The following is a 17,718-nucleotide window of genomic DNA, read 5'->3' on the forward strand; positions in this document are numbered from 1 at the left end:
GAATATATGTTGATTTTTAGGGCTGTGAGAGAACCCAGTAATCATGCAAGTTAATGATCATTTAAAAACAAAAAAAACCTAAATGTGTCAGGATTTTCCAGCAGTGTGACACTTGGGAGGATGTGTAAGCCTGCTATTTATAATGAGATACAACAGTGCCTCCTTTAAATCCCAGTTGTATGGAAATAGGTTTAATCGGCAGCATTTCACAGGCTGGAGAGTTAAAGCAGGACTTGATGCTGGTCTGAGGGGGCTGCCTGCCTCCCTGCTCTGTCTCTTTAACCAGCAGGCTCACTGTCGCTGTGGTCCCTCCCACTCCAGCAGCCCCTCCAGTGTTGCTGGCCTGAGATGGGAGCGCACACAGCAGCACCATCACCACGGCCGGAGAAAACGGGAGAAAGCTGGAAAAGAACACCGAAAAAAAGCATAATGCCGCAGACGTGCCGTGGGAGAAAAATGGGATAACGACACCATCTTTTTTTTGCGTGCTTTTTTTTCTCCCTTCCTCCCGGAATCCCCTTACCAGCTCGATCGCGTTCCTCCTTGAGAAACTCAGATGTGGTCGTCGCTTGTGTTTTGCGCTTTTTATCCATTCTCCTTGAGCGCCGCTGGTACAAAGGCGCCTGGTCCGGAGCACCAGCGCTACCTGGGATTAATGCCGTATGAATGGGCAAGAGTGAAACCCGGAATGCTAAACGCAGACAGTGAGTAAAACCTAGTTGGATTAAAAACACTTTCTTTATTTTTTTCATTTTTTCTTCTTCTTCTTCTTCTTCTTCTTCTCCTCTTCTTTGGAGCCAGGCCACCAGTGACAGATGCTGTCATTGTGTCGGGGCTGAGATTTTGAGAGAAAATTCTCCTCCTGAAAAGTGGCCTTTTCTGGAACAATGCATGAGAAAGTCCAGCGACATAGCAGCTTTTTATTCCTGTTCATGCCTCACTCGCTCCCAGCTCTTCCTCTACCTGAACAGCCGGTTTCTCTTGTTCAGAATGGGATGTATTGTTGCATCTGCGCAGCCCACGACAAGTGTCAGCAATTAGACTGCGCGTTTCCGAGCGGCTTACCTGAAGGCCTGTTATAAACACTGCTTTGTGACTGTGGGTGGCCATTGTTGTGAAGACCCAAAGAGAGGACTAACCGTGAGCATCATTCATCCTGTGTGTGCGTGTGTGAGCCACAATTTCTCATAGAGATCATTTAAACAGTATGGTGGAGCCTGTGGGTTTCATCGAAGCGTGGAAGGCGCAGTTTCCAGAGTCAGAACCCCCCAAGATGGAGCTGCGCTCAGTCGGAGGCATCGAGCAGGAGCTGGAGAAGTGTAAAGCATCCATCAGGCGCCTGGAGCAGGAGGTGAACAAGGAGCGATTCCGTATGATCTACCTGCAGACCCTCCTGGCAAAAGAGAGGAAGAGCTATGACAAGCAGCGGTGGGGCTTCAGGAAGACGCCTCTGAATGAGGGGGTGGACCCTGCATCCACACAGGGCGCTGAGTGCCAGTCCCAGCAGCCGCACATGCAGGAGACAGGTGGAGTTGGAGTAGTTGTAGGCGGTGGGGGGTATGGTGGTTGCACCGGGGGTGTTGGGGACAGGAGCCGGTATCAGCCTCTTGGAGATGGAGCTGGCAGGTCCAAACCCCGGCCTCCGCCAGCCAGGAAGTCTGCCTCCCACGGAGACGGCCTGGAGTCAGCCTTCGAGGTGCCCCAGCAGGCTGAGTCGACGTCCTGTGACAACCTAGATGGCCTCTCGCCATCCAAGCAGAGAGGCGGCATCTCCGTGTCCCCTCGCAGGCCCACCCTTCCGCCCCCAGACAAGGACCTGCCCATTGACCCCAAGGACAAGCTAGGGATGGGACTTGGTGTGGCAGCTCTGAGGTCCAACTTTGAGAGGATCAAACGGGCCAACTCTCACTCTGCAGGCGATGTAGCCAAGGGCCAGGAGAAGCAGCTGCCGCCACCTCCTCCGCCATTCTACTCCAACATGGAATTCCACCATGAAAGGGGTCTGGTGAGGGTCAACGACCGTGAAGTCTCAGAGAAGATCAGCACCCTGGGCAGCCAGGCTATGCAGATGGAGCGAAAGAGATCGCTTCACTCACTCCCAGGTAACCTGGCTACAGTGGCAGGGGAGCTCCGTGCCAGGCCCGTGTACAGAGGCCGGTCTACTGAGAGCACCTGTGGCTATGATGCAGAGTATGAAGACGGGGAACCCAACCAGCGACATTCAGGGCGGGCCAATGGGGGCAAACCTCCACCTCCTCCTTGGCAGCCCTCTGAGTTCCAGGCCTACTCTAGTGTCTATGTTGGCGGGGTGATGATGGGTGAAGGTGGCGGTGGAGATGGGAGAGGTGGTGGTGTAGGTGGCAGTGGAGTCACAATGGGGGGTGATGACCACCTCTTGACCTGGCCACGCCGCTCCTACTCCCCAGGGAGCTTTGAAGATGTCGGTGGCGGCGGCGGCTACACACCGGACTGCAGCTCCAACGAGAACCTGACGTCCAGCGAGGAGGACTTCTCCTCAGGCCAGTCCAGCCACGTCTCTCCCAGTCCCACCACTGCTTTCCGCCGGCCCTTCAGAGAGAAGAGCCGCTCGCCATCCCAAAACTCCCAGAACTCTCAGCACTCCTTTGACAGCAGCAGCCCCCCAACGCCGCAGTCCCAGAAGCGTCACCACCGGCAGCAGGGAGGCCACGTGGTCATGTCTGAAGCCACTATTGTGAGCGTTCGCAAGACCGGTCAAATCTGGCCACCTGCTGCCCATCACGACCTCATGCCCCATGGTAGAACGTCCCACGACAACAGCTTTCATGGAGACCACCTAGGTGAGTGGCGGCTGCTGTTTCTATTGTTTGTTGTGGTAAAAGTAGGTGGGCTGGACTGCAAAGGCCGTTTTTCAGAGCGCATACTGGCTCTGACTACGTCTGGATGTGTGTGAAGGAAGGAAAAATGAATGAAAGCCTGAGTGAATGAGTGTTATTTAGTCATGCTAGAATTATGTTGGCATCTGTTCCATTGCTTTTTTTTTTTTTTTGCCTCTTTTCCACGTAATATGCCTTTCCTCTTAAAACCACAAAGCAACCAAATATCGACATGATTGATCATGTGCGTGTGTGTGTGTGTGTGTGTGCGCGCGGGCAAACCACACCGGACTGATTGTCCTTTGGATGGCCTTGTGTGGGAGACAGATGAAAGATCCACCTCTGCTTATTCCTGGAATGTCAGTCGGGTGGGTGAACAATAAATGCGGTCAGTCTGGGTCGAAACTGCAGGTCTAGCCTCTCTCAGACGACTCCTGCGGCTCGGGAGTATGGAATTCCAATCACAGGTGTCTGTCTGCCTGCCTGAAACGTGACCGAGTAGATTCCCCGAAACTTTCTCACCGGCTTTTTAGCACAGACCAGGACAAAAGAAATCCAAACAATTACCCTCAGTATCCCTAACCAGTAAATTGCAGCCTTGGAGCGATGGCACCTGTAATAGAACAGCAGCTAGGAGATAGATGTGCAGCCCGGAGCTAAAGACATAAGCACTGGTGAACTTGGCTGCCATGCTCGAGCCCAACGAGAGTGGGGTGTGTTGCTCGAAGTAGCACATTAGGAGGGCTTAGTCTGTTGTAATTCCTCAGTAGAGTTTCCACTGTAGAGGCCGTGCCAGCTCGGAAGAAATGAAACCAAACACTGCTCGGGTAGTTCAAATATTTGACATAAACTTTTAGGCATAGAGCGATGTTTACCAAGGTGTGGTTTGCTGCAGTTGTGCACATTTGGCGTGTGCTGTTGATGTGAGCTGTGTTTTGGCGTCAACTATATCAAATCAAATCAAATCAATTGTATTTATATAGCCCCAAAGTCACAATCACATTGTGTTAGTTGGCTTTACAGACTGTACAATGAACGACACCCTCTGTTCCCAGTCCCTCGAGATAAAAAAAAACACCTTTTTAACAAGGGGGGGAAAAGATGGAAGAAACCTCAGGAAGGGCCACAGAGGAGGGATCTCATCATGCAATAGATGTCGCATGTACAGAACAGAACATGCATATATATTGTAACAGATTTTGGACTGGCGCCCTTCTGGACCAGACGGGCAGCAGGGTGCGGGCATCAGATACTTGTTCCTGTGCCAGGGTGAACTGGAAGGAGTGGACGAGGTAGTCAGATAGATGGTGAAGAGAGAATCAGAGTATTAGATGGGGTTCGGAGAACATTGTAGAAGAGACGTAGGGAATTTGTGTGAGCACAACTCATGGTTTTTGCTTACACCTGCTGTAAGTGTGCACGTGTCATATACCCTAACCCTAAACGTGAACCCTGAACCCTGAACCCTAATCCTGGACTGTAACCCTGTACAATAAAGTTAGTGAAAGCTAAATAGCATTAATGTTTTGCTGTTGTGATGTGTTATTCCGTGCCAAACACATTTCTGCCAATCGTTCTGGGTAGCATTACCGTTTGAAACCCGACCCCGCTCCCTGCCTAAATATCCTGAACAGAAAACGGGTCCCTGTACATCTATAATTCATTTATTTGAGTACACCCAATGACATCGCGGCCCCTGGTAGAATCAGCAAAAATGTTTCTCCAGACAGGATGCGATCACCAGACAGGTCCAGGATCGCATCCTGTCCGGAAAATACAAAAACCACCTCAGACATGTTTGCAGTGAAAGTTTTCAATTACCATTCCCTTCACCACCAACGGTCGCATTCGTAGCCGTAAGAGCAACTAAGATTGTGCCCAGTTAGCACCAAACCCAGATAGCGAGTCCCCGGCAAATGGCTAGCTAATTCCCCAGCTGCTATGTTTAGGATTATCGCTGCACTGTCTGCTCTCTTTGTTTTAACATCTTTTCCACAACACTGAGCCCTGTGGGGAGTTAGGCGAGCCGGAAGAGCAGGGACAGAGATGGAGGATGTGAGGAGGGGGTGTGTGTGTGTGTGTGTGTGTGTGTGTGTGTGTGTGTGTGTGTGTGTGAGTGTGTGTTGCAGACAGCGATGCATTTAGTGGGATAATCTGGAATTTGAGCATAAGAAGAAAAGTGTTGGTTGGACACCCTGCGGAGTGGTCTTGTTTTCTAGCTGCGGTTTTAAGCCGAGGGGCAGACGGCCGCGATGTTGACAGTGAAGGTGATGATGAGGATGAATGTTGCATCATTTCAGGGCCCCCTCGGCGGTGTATCGTCTCAGCCAACCAGAAAGGAGAGAGAAAGAGAGAGAGGGAGGATAGTAAGGGACGGAGAGTTTTTGAGTTGGAGTGTGTTTTTCGGTGGGCGGGCAGGATGATAATAATGAGGAGTGGGACGGTGTTGTGAGGGAGACGGAGGGAGGCAGAGTGCAAGGCAGAGCTGTCGTTTCTCGCTTCATCGGTCAGGGATGCGGGGGCTGCAGAGAGGCACAGATGGGAAGAACTCTCCCGTTGCGTAACAGAAACACACCGACTTCGGCTCGCACACAAAGACACACACGCTTGTCGTTGACTCTTACATCTCGAGGCCGCTTCGCCTTCAGCGCTGGGTGCAAGTTGCCGCGCGGTAGCTCGAGATGAGGTCGCGGAAGAAGGACGTGTCCTGCCAGCGGTTGACCTGAATCTGGAGGAGTCGCGCCATCGGCCAGAGCTCTGATCAATAATCTTCTCTTCTGTTCTCTTCACCGCATGCCATCCACAGTAGTAATTGCTTCATGGTGTGTTTTGTTTATACAATGAAGGGAGGGGGTTTTCAGGATGAAAAGTCTGCATGCTGAGCCGAGATGAGCAGACTAGGAGAGAAAAAAAGACAGACAAAATGAGTGAAATATTCAAATGAAGACGTCTCCCTCGAGTGTCATTCAGCGCGAAATGCGGAGACGCCTGGCAAGTGAAAAGTAGGCTCGTGAAAAAAAAAATAGCTAAAAAACATGTTTGGAGGCACATGTTTTAGCTGCCAACGTTTCCTTTTTGAACCGAAACTGAACAAACATGAGCAATGTTACGTCAAACACTTGATCGCTCCCGCCGAGTGAGACGACTGACAAGTCTCTTTCACATCACCGTGAGTCAGTTTTTATTTTTTTTAATCTCTTTCGGAAAGCAAACCTCTGAAAGAGTGAAGGAAATTATCATTAGATGTAGAACACTGACGTGGAAATTGATTTCACAATGAACGAATGCGAAAGTGCTTCTCTCACACAGGACTAAAGGGAAGGAAATCTGATTTGTTGAGAAACTGACTTAAAATCAAAAACCCTACGCCTCTCATGTATTCCCCACTGAAAGTTTGACTGAGGTCAGTTCGTTGAAGAAAGGAAGCTTTCACTACCATCTGTAATGAAATGGACGGTAACCAAAAATGTCTCGTTATATGCCGTTTCCTTTGATTCATTTGAAGGGAAATCTGCCAGTAAGACGGGGAATACCTGTGGGTTTGTGTCGGTGAGGGCGGGGATGCCAAAGCAGGGCGACCTTTGAAAGCTTCAATGGTTGTTTTGTCCGCAACCTCCGCCTCCCTCAGCTGGGTCCTGTCAGCGACTGTATTTTTAGAGGGGAACAACCTCCCGCGCTCTGTCCTCAGCCCCTCAGGTCGGGCTGTTATTTATCACCTCATTTTGTATTTTAAAGCTGAGCTAAGTGTAGTTTGGTTTGGTCCACGGGCCTCACTGTGGACGGGTTTCATGGGGGCTACTTTCCTTCAGTTCAACGAACACCGCAATTTAATTTTCGTTCACCTACAAACTTACAAGAACTGGACTAATCTTGACCGGCCGTGGTGAGGTTTACTGGCTCGGTTTCAGTTTATAGAGCAGAGTAAATGACGCAAAAGTTATCGCTAACATTGTTAGCTTGCTTGTTGCTAGCTTGGTTAGAGTGAAGAGTAAAAACGGTCAACACATCTCGCCTGTCAAATGATATACTCTGTTTTTAAGGTAACATAAACTGTCAAGATTTTATTTCATTTCCCAAAAATGACACACATAAAATTACAAAACCTTATGCTGATTCCTTTATTGCTTAAGGACCAAAAAGGGTAAAATGAGCTAGCTAAGCCTGATCTAGTGTTTACCAGTCATTCCCATCCCCATGATAACTTGCGTGAAATAGAGCTGCAGCTTCCAGTAACTCAACTGGAACGTTTGTTTTCCACAATAACACGACCAAACTCTTGTTCTTGGTGCAGTTGGTACTTAGGGAGTTTGTAGTTCATTAATAAATTATACGAAGAGCTGTTCCCTTGTTGATTTGCACGTGACCGTAGTCTTTAAAAAGCATGAAAAATACCTGCTTTTGTTGCCAGAATTACACAAAAATAAGGGACACAAAAACATTATTTAGTTTTTTTAACCCTTGCTTAATAAATGACAATACATTTACCTCGTACCTTGAATGTAAAGCTTGAAGCCACGGAGAAAAAAAAAGGGTTGGGTGTCCCTAAGAGACCCTTGCAGATTAAATCTGATGATGTCATCAGTGCCGCTCTGTGTGATGCTTATCGTCATGATGTCGAACACACAGTTGCGCTTCCCAGGAAGTCGGAGTCGGGCGTGTTGCCTGTGTGTGTATGTTTGTCCCGAGCATAAATCCTGTCACAAGTGGGCGATCCGTGGAGATGGCGGCGATGCCAGAGACAATCCGGGGCTGTGTGTATTTCTTCCTGTTTCTTTGTGTGTGTGCAGTCGTCGCTCGCGCCATGTGATTTAGCGTCTGTCACCATGTGCGTGCTTGTTACAAATAGGATGGGGAGCGGAAGACGAAGAGGAGTGATGGGTAAAGGCGGCGCACGAGACACTGCGAGAGATTTAGCTTTGCGGTACCTCCGGCCCACCACACATGCTTTACAGTAGCCCTGCGTGGCACAATGACCCCCTTCTCACTCTGAGGGGTTGGGGAGGAGGGGGGGAGACTGTAGCTCCGAAAAAAAAAAAAACACTTGTCAGTGCGCGCTGCTGAGTGTGCTTGGCAAAGAACGCCTCGGTTACCTCAGCCAACACACAGGGAGCTGCAGGCTCACAGTCGGGCTCTGAGTGGTGGAAAGAAGAGAAGCGGATAAGGAGAAGAGGTGGAGGTGGAGGTGGAGTTGAGGGGGAGCAGATCGGCCTTTTCTTGCCAGCTGGGTGCTCAGCTCAGCCTTTCACCGGGGTGGTGCAACCTGCTCGGACCAATTATAAAACAGCCCCCTTTGTTCCCCTTTGCTAGTGTCAGAAAACTTCCTTTTTAAGAAAAAAAAATTAAAAAGATTGCTATTAAACAGTTTGAGTTCGAACTGGCAAACGTGAGAAAAAAACCAAAACCTCACAGCTGAACGAATTAAACATAAACACTCACGAACGGGGTCAGACAAAATGCTCCTAAGTTTGTATTTTAAGAGCATGGCAGTCATTTTTTATTTTTTATTTCTGGTGGTGTTTCTGGAGAAATCCAGCCTGTCTCAGGGGCTGGCATGGCATTACTTGGTTGGCAGTGGGCAGGAGGGTGGAGCAGCTCCAGCAAGCTACCCAGCGAGAGTCAAACCGCCCGGCTTGGTTTGTGGGCTGTCACACTGAAACATGGACCTTTTTATATATGTGTGTGTGTGTGTGTGTGTGTGTGTGTGTGGAAAAAAAGAGCTTTAAAGATGTGTCCCTTGTCCATTAGCTCGAGGCCCGGGGTGGGGGGAGCTTTTCCGGACGTTGGAGCTAACCTTTGGGTGAGTGGTAGCAGACTGTGTGATCATAACTGGACCCTGCAGACAGACACGCAGATACAAACACACATAAACACAAACTCTCAGCCCTCCAGAGGGCAGTTACTCGTCCCCGCTTCTGTTTATTTCTTCTCCTTTTTGTCTGTGCGCTTGTGTACTTCTTTTGCCAAACATCCAGCCGCAATCTTTCCTCTTTTCCTCCTCCGGTGACTGACAGCTCTTGGAAAAGGAAAGAAAAAAAAAAAAGAACTCGGAAAATCCCTTTCATGAAGCCCAGTGACTTGTTTCTCCCCATGTGTAACTGCCTGCCCTTTTTTGAACAGGGGCCATCTTGGCTCTAGGTTACTACGGCCTGTCTTGTCGCAGTCACCGAGCATGTCGTCTGGATGGGAAACTGTGCTAGCTAGCGTCCACCGCTAACCGCTCACCACAGGCCTTTGGCCTTGTAGTGTAAGTGCTTGCCGGTGTGTTTTCTGGCTTTTCTACGTATCCCGGCTCAGCTGCACAGGCCGTTAATCACAGTCGGCTCACTAAGGGACCGGGGTGAGGTTTGGGGGGGGACGGGATGGAAAGAAAGACCTGGTTTATGGACCCAATGGTTAAGACCACAAGGCAACATGGCGTCTATGAAGATTAACATCAGAATGACCCGAAAGAGCCTTTATATAGAATTTGTCCAGATCTAGTGGTGCTCTAGTCTGGACATTAAAGGAGCATTACACCAATTTCACAGGTCATATTTTCTAGTCACTGACTATGAATACAGATAGTAAATCCCTGCTGAAAAAAGCAGCATAGACCAGCACCAAAACACAACATATGCTGGTCTTGCTGGTGACCAGCAAGACCAGCATATGTTGTGTTTTGGTGCTGGTCTATGCTGCTTTTTTTCCCAGCAGGGATGTTTTCTGTGGCTCTGGAGTTCTGTCAGGCTCCAGTAGTTAGAGAGACATGGGTATTAACCAGTCAGCTGTTGCATAGTAGGATCCAGTGTTTTATGTTCTTCACCCAGTTGTGTAATATAGATTAGTCGATCGTAACAAAGTGAGTTGCCAGCTATTTGATAATCGGTTGTTTTCTGTAACAACACGCAAAATTGTGAAACCTTTCCTTGTTCCAGCTTCTTAAATGTCAGGGGTTTTCTGCTTTTATTGGTTGACAGTAAATGACGAGTCTTTGGGTTATATATATTACATATAATATATATGATATATATAGATATATTATATATAATAGTATATATATAGAAATATAGATATATATATATATATATATATATATATATATATATATATATATAATATATATATATAATATGTATATATGTATATATATGTGTATATATATTTTTTATCTATATATATATATATATATATATAGATATATGTAAGTATCTATATATATATGTAATCTATCTATATATATGTATATTATATATCCTTATATATGATTATCTATATTATATATCTATATCTTTCTATATATATCTATTATATATATAATATATTTATATTCTATCTATCTATATATATCTCTTATATATATATGTATATATGAGTGATTAAAGATCAGGACATCTCTGCGTCTCTGCTCTTAATGTCAGGGGTCCCACACATGTACATCTGAAAGCCCAGTGATACTCCCTGCTGGATTAAAGGGCAGCAGAAAACCTGTCTAGTCATGCAAACATGTAAGCCTTAATCTGCACCCTTCAGTCTGGGAATTAGAAACTGGTTGACAATCAGATTACCGTTTCCTCTCGTACAACACACTTATTAACAGCACTAATGCATGATGTCCTATATATTACAGCATGGATTATCAACACTCACAAACCGTGGCGTGTGGAAATGGCAGGATGGAGAGAAACCGTAGTCGCTGAGCACAAAAGTGGACACAATGACAGTGATAGAATACGGCATACGTGCTGACTGATCACGTTTTCTCACTGAATCGTGTCAGTGTGTGTGTCGGTGGTTTGCATCGACCTCTGCACCGCAGTGTGCAGGTATCACAGGCTTTCAGAAAATGAACGAATGGAGCTTTCCTTTTACATAACGAAGCATTCTCTCGCTTATTTCCCACCACATTTCTTCTTTCGTTTGCTTTATCTTTTTCTCTCCATCTCATCCCTCCTTTTCCCATTTCCTTTTCTTTTCTTTCTGTCTTTCTTTCTTTCTTTCTTTCTTTCTCTATCTCTCTTTCCACTTCTCTCCATCCATGCTCCGTGCAAACAGCTGCTTCTAGTTTCCTTTCTGCTCGGGGCCAGTTGGAGGTGCATCACCTTTCCGCCTTTGTTTCCGCGGGTTTTCCACCGAGCGAAAAAGGGGAAAAGCAGGGAGAGATCAAAGTCGCGACCCCCCCTGCAGGCCTAAGCAGGCTCTCTCTGTAATTGTCCAATAGGGGTTTAACTGACGAATGCCCATAAAACAACACAATCAATGCCAAATGTCAGCAGCCGGCCCGCTTGTTACAGAGCGGCATGGACTGCCGAAGCTATTCCCCCGCGCCTGCACGGCTGATTCTCTCGCAGTCTTTCCCGTCTTCTCGCTTCTTTTCCTGCGGCTATTTTATGTCTGTGTTTCTTTCTTCTGTCTGCCTGGCTGTCCACCGTGCACTCCTTGAAGTATTGTTCACTTGAGTGTCTTTTCCTCGTCGCTGTGCGCTTGTTTAGCAGATTTCTTCTTCTAGAACCTCTAGAAAAGAGGCAGGTGAGTAGGCTGTGTTCACATCCAACCCCAGCCGCTGATTGAAATCCTTGATGGTCGAAACATTGCCTCATTAAATAGCTGGGAGCTTGTAATATCCAGTGTGGGGACTCCCTCTCTTTCTTCCTTTGGTGGAAGAGAAGCGCAAGAGAGTCATCAGTGTACTCCTGCAGGGACAGAAAAAAAAAAAAACAAAGTTGTTTTCACAGCGAAGCAGAAAAGGCTGCAGAGGAGGGGAGGAAGCGCTTCAGACCTTATTAGTTTCTTTGTAGCTGCACATGATGGGGGAGCTACAGAATGAGACACCTTGTCCTTCTCCCCTGCCAGACTGGACACTTGCCAGACATAGTCCCATAGACTCTCTGCCTGTGTCTCTTAGTCAGCTGCACAAGCTCGGATGCAGACAGGGTGTATAGATCCCTGCAGACACAATGCTGTCGCCACAGTTTTGGTTCAGTGGTGTTTTATCTGATCCAGTTTGAAGTCCTTTTATAATCCTTTTTCTCACTTTACTTTGCTGCCAAGCCAACACTTGTCAGCGAGCGATAGCCGAACTCAGTTATTTGATTGAGACTAGTCGTTGGTCAGCAAGGTAGGCTGTTGGAGACTTCTGCCATTGGCTGACTATTTTCAATTGTAGTTTTACAAGGGCACCTCCACTGCATCCTGATTGTGATTGGTTTAAAGAAATAGAAGCCAGCCGGAATGTTTTATCCTAAAGACTGAACTGACAGTGGGTTCAGCAAGACATTTCTTGCACAAAGCACGAAGCTAAAATAAAGTGTGAAGCTAAGTCTGGCTGTCCAAGACTCATGCCACTGCTGAATAGGTGGAGGAACAGTGGGCATCAGGGGCAAACACGCTGCAACTTGTGCAAATATGTACAATAAAAATTTCCTAGCCAGCTAGCTCTGGCCCGCCTCGCTCCAAAGCTCCTGTGCTAGCAGCGCAAGCACCAATACTTTTCCCAGTGTTTTGTGCTTCACGTCCGGACTGCTAGCTAACTAAGCTAACAAAACTAACATCAGCTACAGTTGGCTATGGTTAGCGGATACTTTTACTGTTTTTAGAATGATTCAACAGGTAACACATGCAATCAGACAAAACATGAGCAAATAAGGAAACATCGTCATAATAGCTTGCGTTTTTTTCCCCTTGTCGGCCACCGTACAGAGGCAACGCAAACTTGCCTCCTCATTCGAACTCACAACATGTAGCTACAACCTGTTACGCTGAAATAGCAGGTGTAGCTTTTCTAACCTAAGCTCACCTTTTTTTTTTTTTTTTCTTCTTTCCCCAACAGCTACTTCTTCCAAATAACGGAGCTCCCATTCCAAAGCTATCAATCTGAGAAGTTTGAATTATTGATATGATATGGATGAAACTTTAGGTGGAAGATTCGGCACACAGAAATTGTCCGGACACGATCAGTGCGGCTGTAGCTCAGTGGGTAGAGCTGGTTGACTGGTGATCAGAAGATCACTGGTTCGAATCCCGGCTCCCCAGGGCGGGACTGAGCTACATGTCGAAGTATCCTTGAGCAAGATACTGAACCCCAAAGTTGCTCCTGATGTGCAGTTGGCACCTTGTGTGAAGGCAGCCACTGCCATCAGTAAGGGTCCTGCGATGAGCTGGCGACTCATTCAGGGTGAACCCTGGCCTACGCCCCTAGAATGAAACTGGATTTGGCCCCAGTAAGCCCCGCAACCCCTTAGGGGGGAAAAGCGGCAACATCCCGCGACTCTCACGGATAAGCGGAAAAGAAAACGGAACGGAACGGAACGATCAGTGCAATTGTTTCAGTGGAGAGGACTCGACACTCAACCACACAGAGAATTCAAGGTAATTAGCTCCAGTTGCTCACACAATCTAACCGGTAAAAGTGGGCTATCAGCGCAGACTAGAATTGGGACAACACAAAGAACTCATTACAACCAGCCAGTCCTTCATCTACCTTTACAATTTCACTGTTGCCCCTCTGCCTTCTTTGAGCGTCCGTCATCTCTTTATTTCCCTTCCTGTCGTGTGTGTGTGTGTGTCTCTCTCTCTCTTGCCCGGGGTCCTTTGTTATTGGCCATGTGTTTGCACTGGGCAGCTGGATGGGTTTGCTCAATAAATGGCACTTGTTCGGGCTGCCCAGGCTATTAGAGGTGGGATGTGTTTGTGTGTGTGTGTGTGTGAGAAAGAGTTTTCTAAGGATAATCATTAGAGCAAGAGAGGTAGAGAAGTTTCAAGAGAGAGACTGCAGAATGATGAAGTATCTATGCTTTACAAAAAATTGGTAAATTGGCTGGCTGTCGATTAACGCTACAGATGGCTTCTTCTGTCTGGTGAGGGCCGTGGATCAGAGCCAGCGGATACGGCTGGAGTTGATAGAAGGAACACGATATAAGCGTGGCTTGAACCTAATTTTAAAGGTGAACTATTTTCCCCTCAGCACTGAAATTGTGACAGGTGTACATAAAATGCTTTGTCCTGCAGCTAGGAGCACAGGCGTGTCGAATAACGTCACTTTTGAAACGGTGAATGAAGGTGTCAGAGTGACTGGGACGGGGCTTTGTGTGTTATTTATGGAATATGTATGGTCGAGACCAGAAACAGGACGGAATGAAATGAGTCAAGTATACAGTATGTGATAAGTCTTGAAAATACTGCAGTTTAAGATGGTTGGCATTTCAGTGTCATAATAAGAGCTAGAATGGCACCAATTGAAGTGACTACCTGCACCAAAGCCCAACACTAAATTGCACTTTTTTTCATCAAGAGCCATGCGTGATTCCTGAAGAAAATAATGAAAAATGTTGAAAAATGCTCAAAGAAAGTGTCTCGTTGATGTCCATGTTTGCTTATGTGGGCCATATAGAGGCACCGGTATTGAATTGAGTCTATTTCCTAACCATTTTAAAGTTCCTTGTAGTATGTTTACAGAACACCAGCCGTGTCACAAACCAACTTGTTGTCCACTTACAGATTATTCACGAACATTGTAAATGTGGCTCCACATGCTGCCCATGGATTCAGGATGGATTGTGTGGATGCTGTCTGGAGGATGGGCGCACAGATGGAGGGAGGAGACATGAGCTGGAGAGGAAGAGCAGAATCTGTCCTTTCTGAACAGACATTTAGTTAAATGTAAAAAAAAAAAAAAAAGAAAAGAAGACAAAAACCATTTCACCAGATGTGAGGAGACGTTTGATTTCCATTAGATTTCCTCCCACTCTGGCTCCCTTTTATTTGTCCGTTGTTTGTTGAGCCGTTTGTTGCAGAGGGACTGGATAACTGTAGGCTCCGGGGGGAGGATCAGATTTCATGTTGCGATGTGCCTCCCTCCTCCCCTTCCTCCATCTCCTCCTCAGAATGCCCTTCGGTAACATCCCTCCTTCTGTGATATCTCTTTTTATGTCACTTAATAGCCCTCTCTTTATCCCCCTGACCATGTCTCTCTCTCTCTCTCTCTCTCTCTCTCTCTCTTTCTCTCTCTTTCTCTGCCAGCCTCTTTCACTTAGTGCTGTTCAGCCCGGAGCGCACCACACAACATAAAGGCTGATTTTTTAAGCCCAATTTGGCCATGACAACTGATTTTCAAGTTTGCTGAAAGACTGCAAAACCATAGCACACATCGCCGCGGACCAGTCGGCATGCGCAGTCTTTGGGGTTATAAATTGTTGCCTCCTGGGTCAGAAGCAACCACGGTTATATTACGCCCATTTAGAATGGGATCCTGAGCGGGTTGGCAGAAATGCGAGTCGCTTATTTTCCAAGAATCTGTCGTTAAACGTGCGGGTCTTTTCACAACCAGTCTGAATTTTTAAAAGGCCCTTTTCTCGGCGGCTGTATTGTCCCGCTCTGTCTTTCTGTTTCAGTCCATTGTTAGACCTCTTTTCTTCTGACAGGCAGCAGAATCCGAGCCAGCGGCTCTCCTCCTACGCGCCTTACAGCAAAATGGAGGCAAGAAATGCAACTCTGGCTTCTCCAGCTCTACCTGTGCCCCCCAGCAAAATTTCTAAAGCACATATTGTCAGGCTAAAGATAATTGACGTTACTTCCGCAAGCACTCTGGACTGTTTCTCTCAGAGTTGAATGATTTTCTTGTTAGGCCAGCAATCTGCAAGTCTTCAGCAGCATCACTGTGCAAATAACCCCGACAGCAAGATAACAGGTCCGTGCTGAAGGCGTGATGTTTGCTCTCGGGCCAAATGGGCAATTTGACTCGAACGCAAGCATATGCTCATGTTATTAACACGTCACAAATCCGATCAGGAGCTTCCGAGATAAAAAAAACCTTTGACACATCAGCCGACTGGGAGCTGGGCTCACTTGACATTTACTGAATATATTCCTCAGTGTTCGTAGAAAGCACTGCGTTGAGTGACAGAGCTGTTTGTGACTGTAGGAGGAAGAGAGACACGAAGCGATTCCGCATGTGCCGCTTTGTTGTGGGATTCGGAGCTTCCTCCGTCGCGTCCACATGGTGTCCACATGCTCGAAAAACGGTCGTGTTTCACTGAGCTCTCTCATTCTTTGTCAGCTCTTTTCTCCTCTCTCTCTCTCTCTCTCTCTCTCTCTCTCTCTCTCTCTCTCTCTCTCTCTCTCTCTCTCTCTCTCTCCTTCTGTTTTTCCTCATCTCCCTCCGAGTGCTCCAGTTTTACATATCTTCCTGTGTCATTGTCGCTGGAGCTCTCTGTCGTTTGGCCCACTTTGTAGACCTATAAATGGCAGAGCCCCGCTCAGGGCGAAGTGGTTGTGATTGGCTCGGAGTGACAACTTAGGAAGTATTTTCCCTGTCACATCTGTAAGGAGAACCTAGAGTCGCTTGCCTTGTTGGATTTGGTCTCTGTGAGTGTCTGCGTCTGGGCCTGTGTGTCTCCTGTCAAACAGTATGAGGGCTGAGGAAAGTTTTAGACGTTAAGCTTCAAACTGTAGCAGTCAGCCTCCTTACCTATGGACACAACTAATGTGGATCATTTCCCAAAGTTAACATTTTTAATGACCTTATCATGGTTTGCTTTACTTCGTAGTTATATCCTCTTGTGTCTTGTCACCTTCCTGATCACCTGCTGTGTGTTCTCCTTCCCTCCTCCACCGCCCTGTTCCCACTTTCTCTCCATCTGCACCTCACCACCTCATTAGTTTAGTTTCTAGTCTAGATCCCTCGCTCTCTGTTGGTGCGTCTGTTTTCGCTCTCACGTCAGTCCTGTGTCTCCTGTGTCTCCTGTGCCTGTTCCTTGGCCTTGTGTGTTGCCTGTTTTCCTGATTTGTTCCCCATGTTTTTCTGGTTTCTCCTCTGTTTTTTTTCTTTATTACTTTTTTATTTTCCTTTGCCCGCCTTTCTTTGCCAGATTTTGTCCCCTGCCATTTCATTGTTCACATTTTTGGGATTTTTGGACTTGAGCTTATTTAAGCTCGCCTTTTGTTTTCAACCTGCCTGCCTCTGCGTGTCTTGGGTTTAGGTCCTTTTGTGTAAATGGTGGCACCTCTGTGTACTTCATGTCCCCCCCCCCCGACATCAATACACACCAAATGCATTGGCACAAACTCACCATCTCATGCACATGTAGAGCTGAGTACATACCCACTAATTGCTGCAATTGGATTAATGGGCACGTTTGCTCGTGTGCGCTCACGCACCGCGCCCCCCCTTCTCTGTCATCCATTATTAATGCTGAAGCCCACTTGTTGCAAAATGAGAAACCGATTGTTGTCACGCGTGGTGTCATGTTCTCCAGTCCCCACCCAGTAGTACCCTGGAGTCAGCCTACTATGTTCACACACGCACCCTCATTCACACGACCTACACACTTCTGACTGGCATACCAGTATCTAATGTAAATGTCGGAAGCGATCTGAGAAATGCTGATGCCGCCAGGGCTACTCAGCAGGCAGTCCGGGTCTAATGTAATAGCAGTAACATCTTTAAGGCTTCAACTAATGATTATTATTATGGATTTAATTATTGATTTCTTAGAGGCCCAGTGTTCCAAGAGCAATAACTCCAACCCTTTACGTTTGATAACCTATATCAAAGGAAGCATTGTCACACCTGAGAACCGGAGAATATTGAACATTTGTTGCTTTATCAATGCATATAGATTTGCTGTCGTCTCTGCAACAAATGATGTTGTGTGTCAAATCTCTGCATATCACAGAATTGTCCCAAAGCAGGCTACATTGTACATTCATGACATTCATCTTATGCCAATGGCCGGGGATGTACCCTGTCTCTTGCCCAACGGCAGCTGGAACTGGCTCTGGCCACCCACTCCCCTGCAATGAAAGATAATGGATAGATGGCTGGATATTATTTCCAAGGATTATAGCAATTTATTCAAATGGATTCAACATGTGTTGCCAACGACATCTT

The 17,718-nt window shown here is 47.0% G+C and overlaps 1 protein-coding gene across 1 annotated transcript in view; it reads left to right on the plus strand.

The window, feature by feature from the left end:
• Window positions 1-272: 272 nt before the first annotated feature.
• Window positions 273-17,718, plus strand: part of bcr (BCR activator of RhoGEF and GTPase) — a 91,543-nt gene continuing 74,097 nt past the window's right edge. Inside the window, exon 1 of the mRNA XM_030435545.1 lies at window positions 273-2,819. Coding sequence (XP_030291405.1) covers window positions 1,208-2,819 — 1,612 coding nt within the window. The 5' untranslated portion in view covers window positions 273-1,207. The remainder of the gene's footprint in view (window positions 2,820-17,718) is intronic.

Source organism: Sparus aurata, chromosome 12, assembly GCF_900880675.1.
Source record: "Sparus aurata chromosome 12, fSpaAur1.1, whole genome shotgun sequence".
NCBI lineage: Eukaryota > Metazoa > Chordata > Actinopteri > Spariformes > Sparidae > Sparus > Sparus aurata.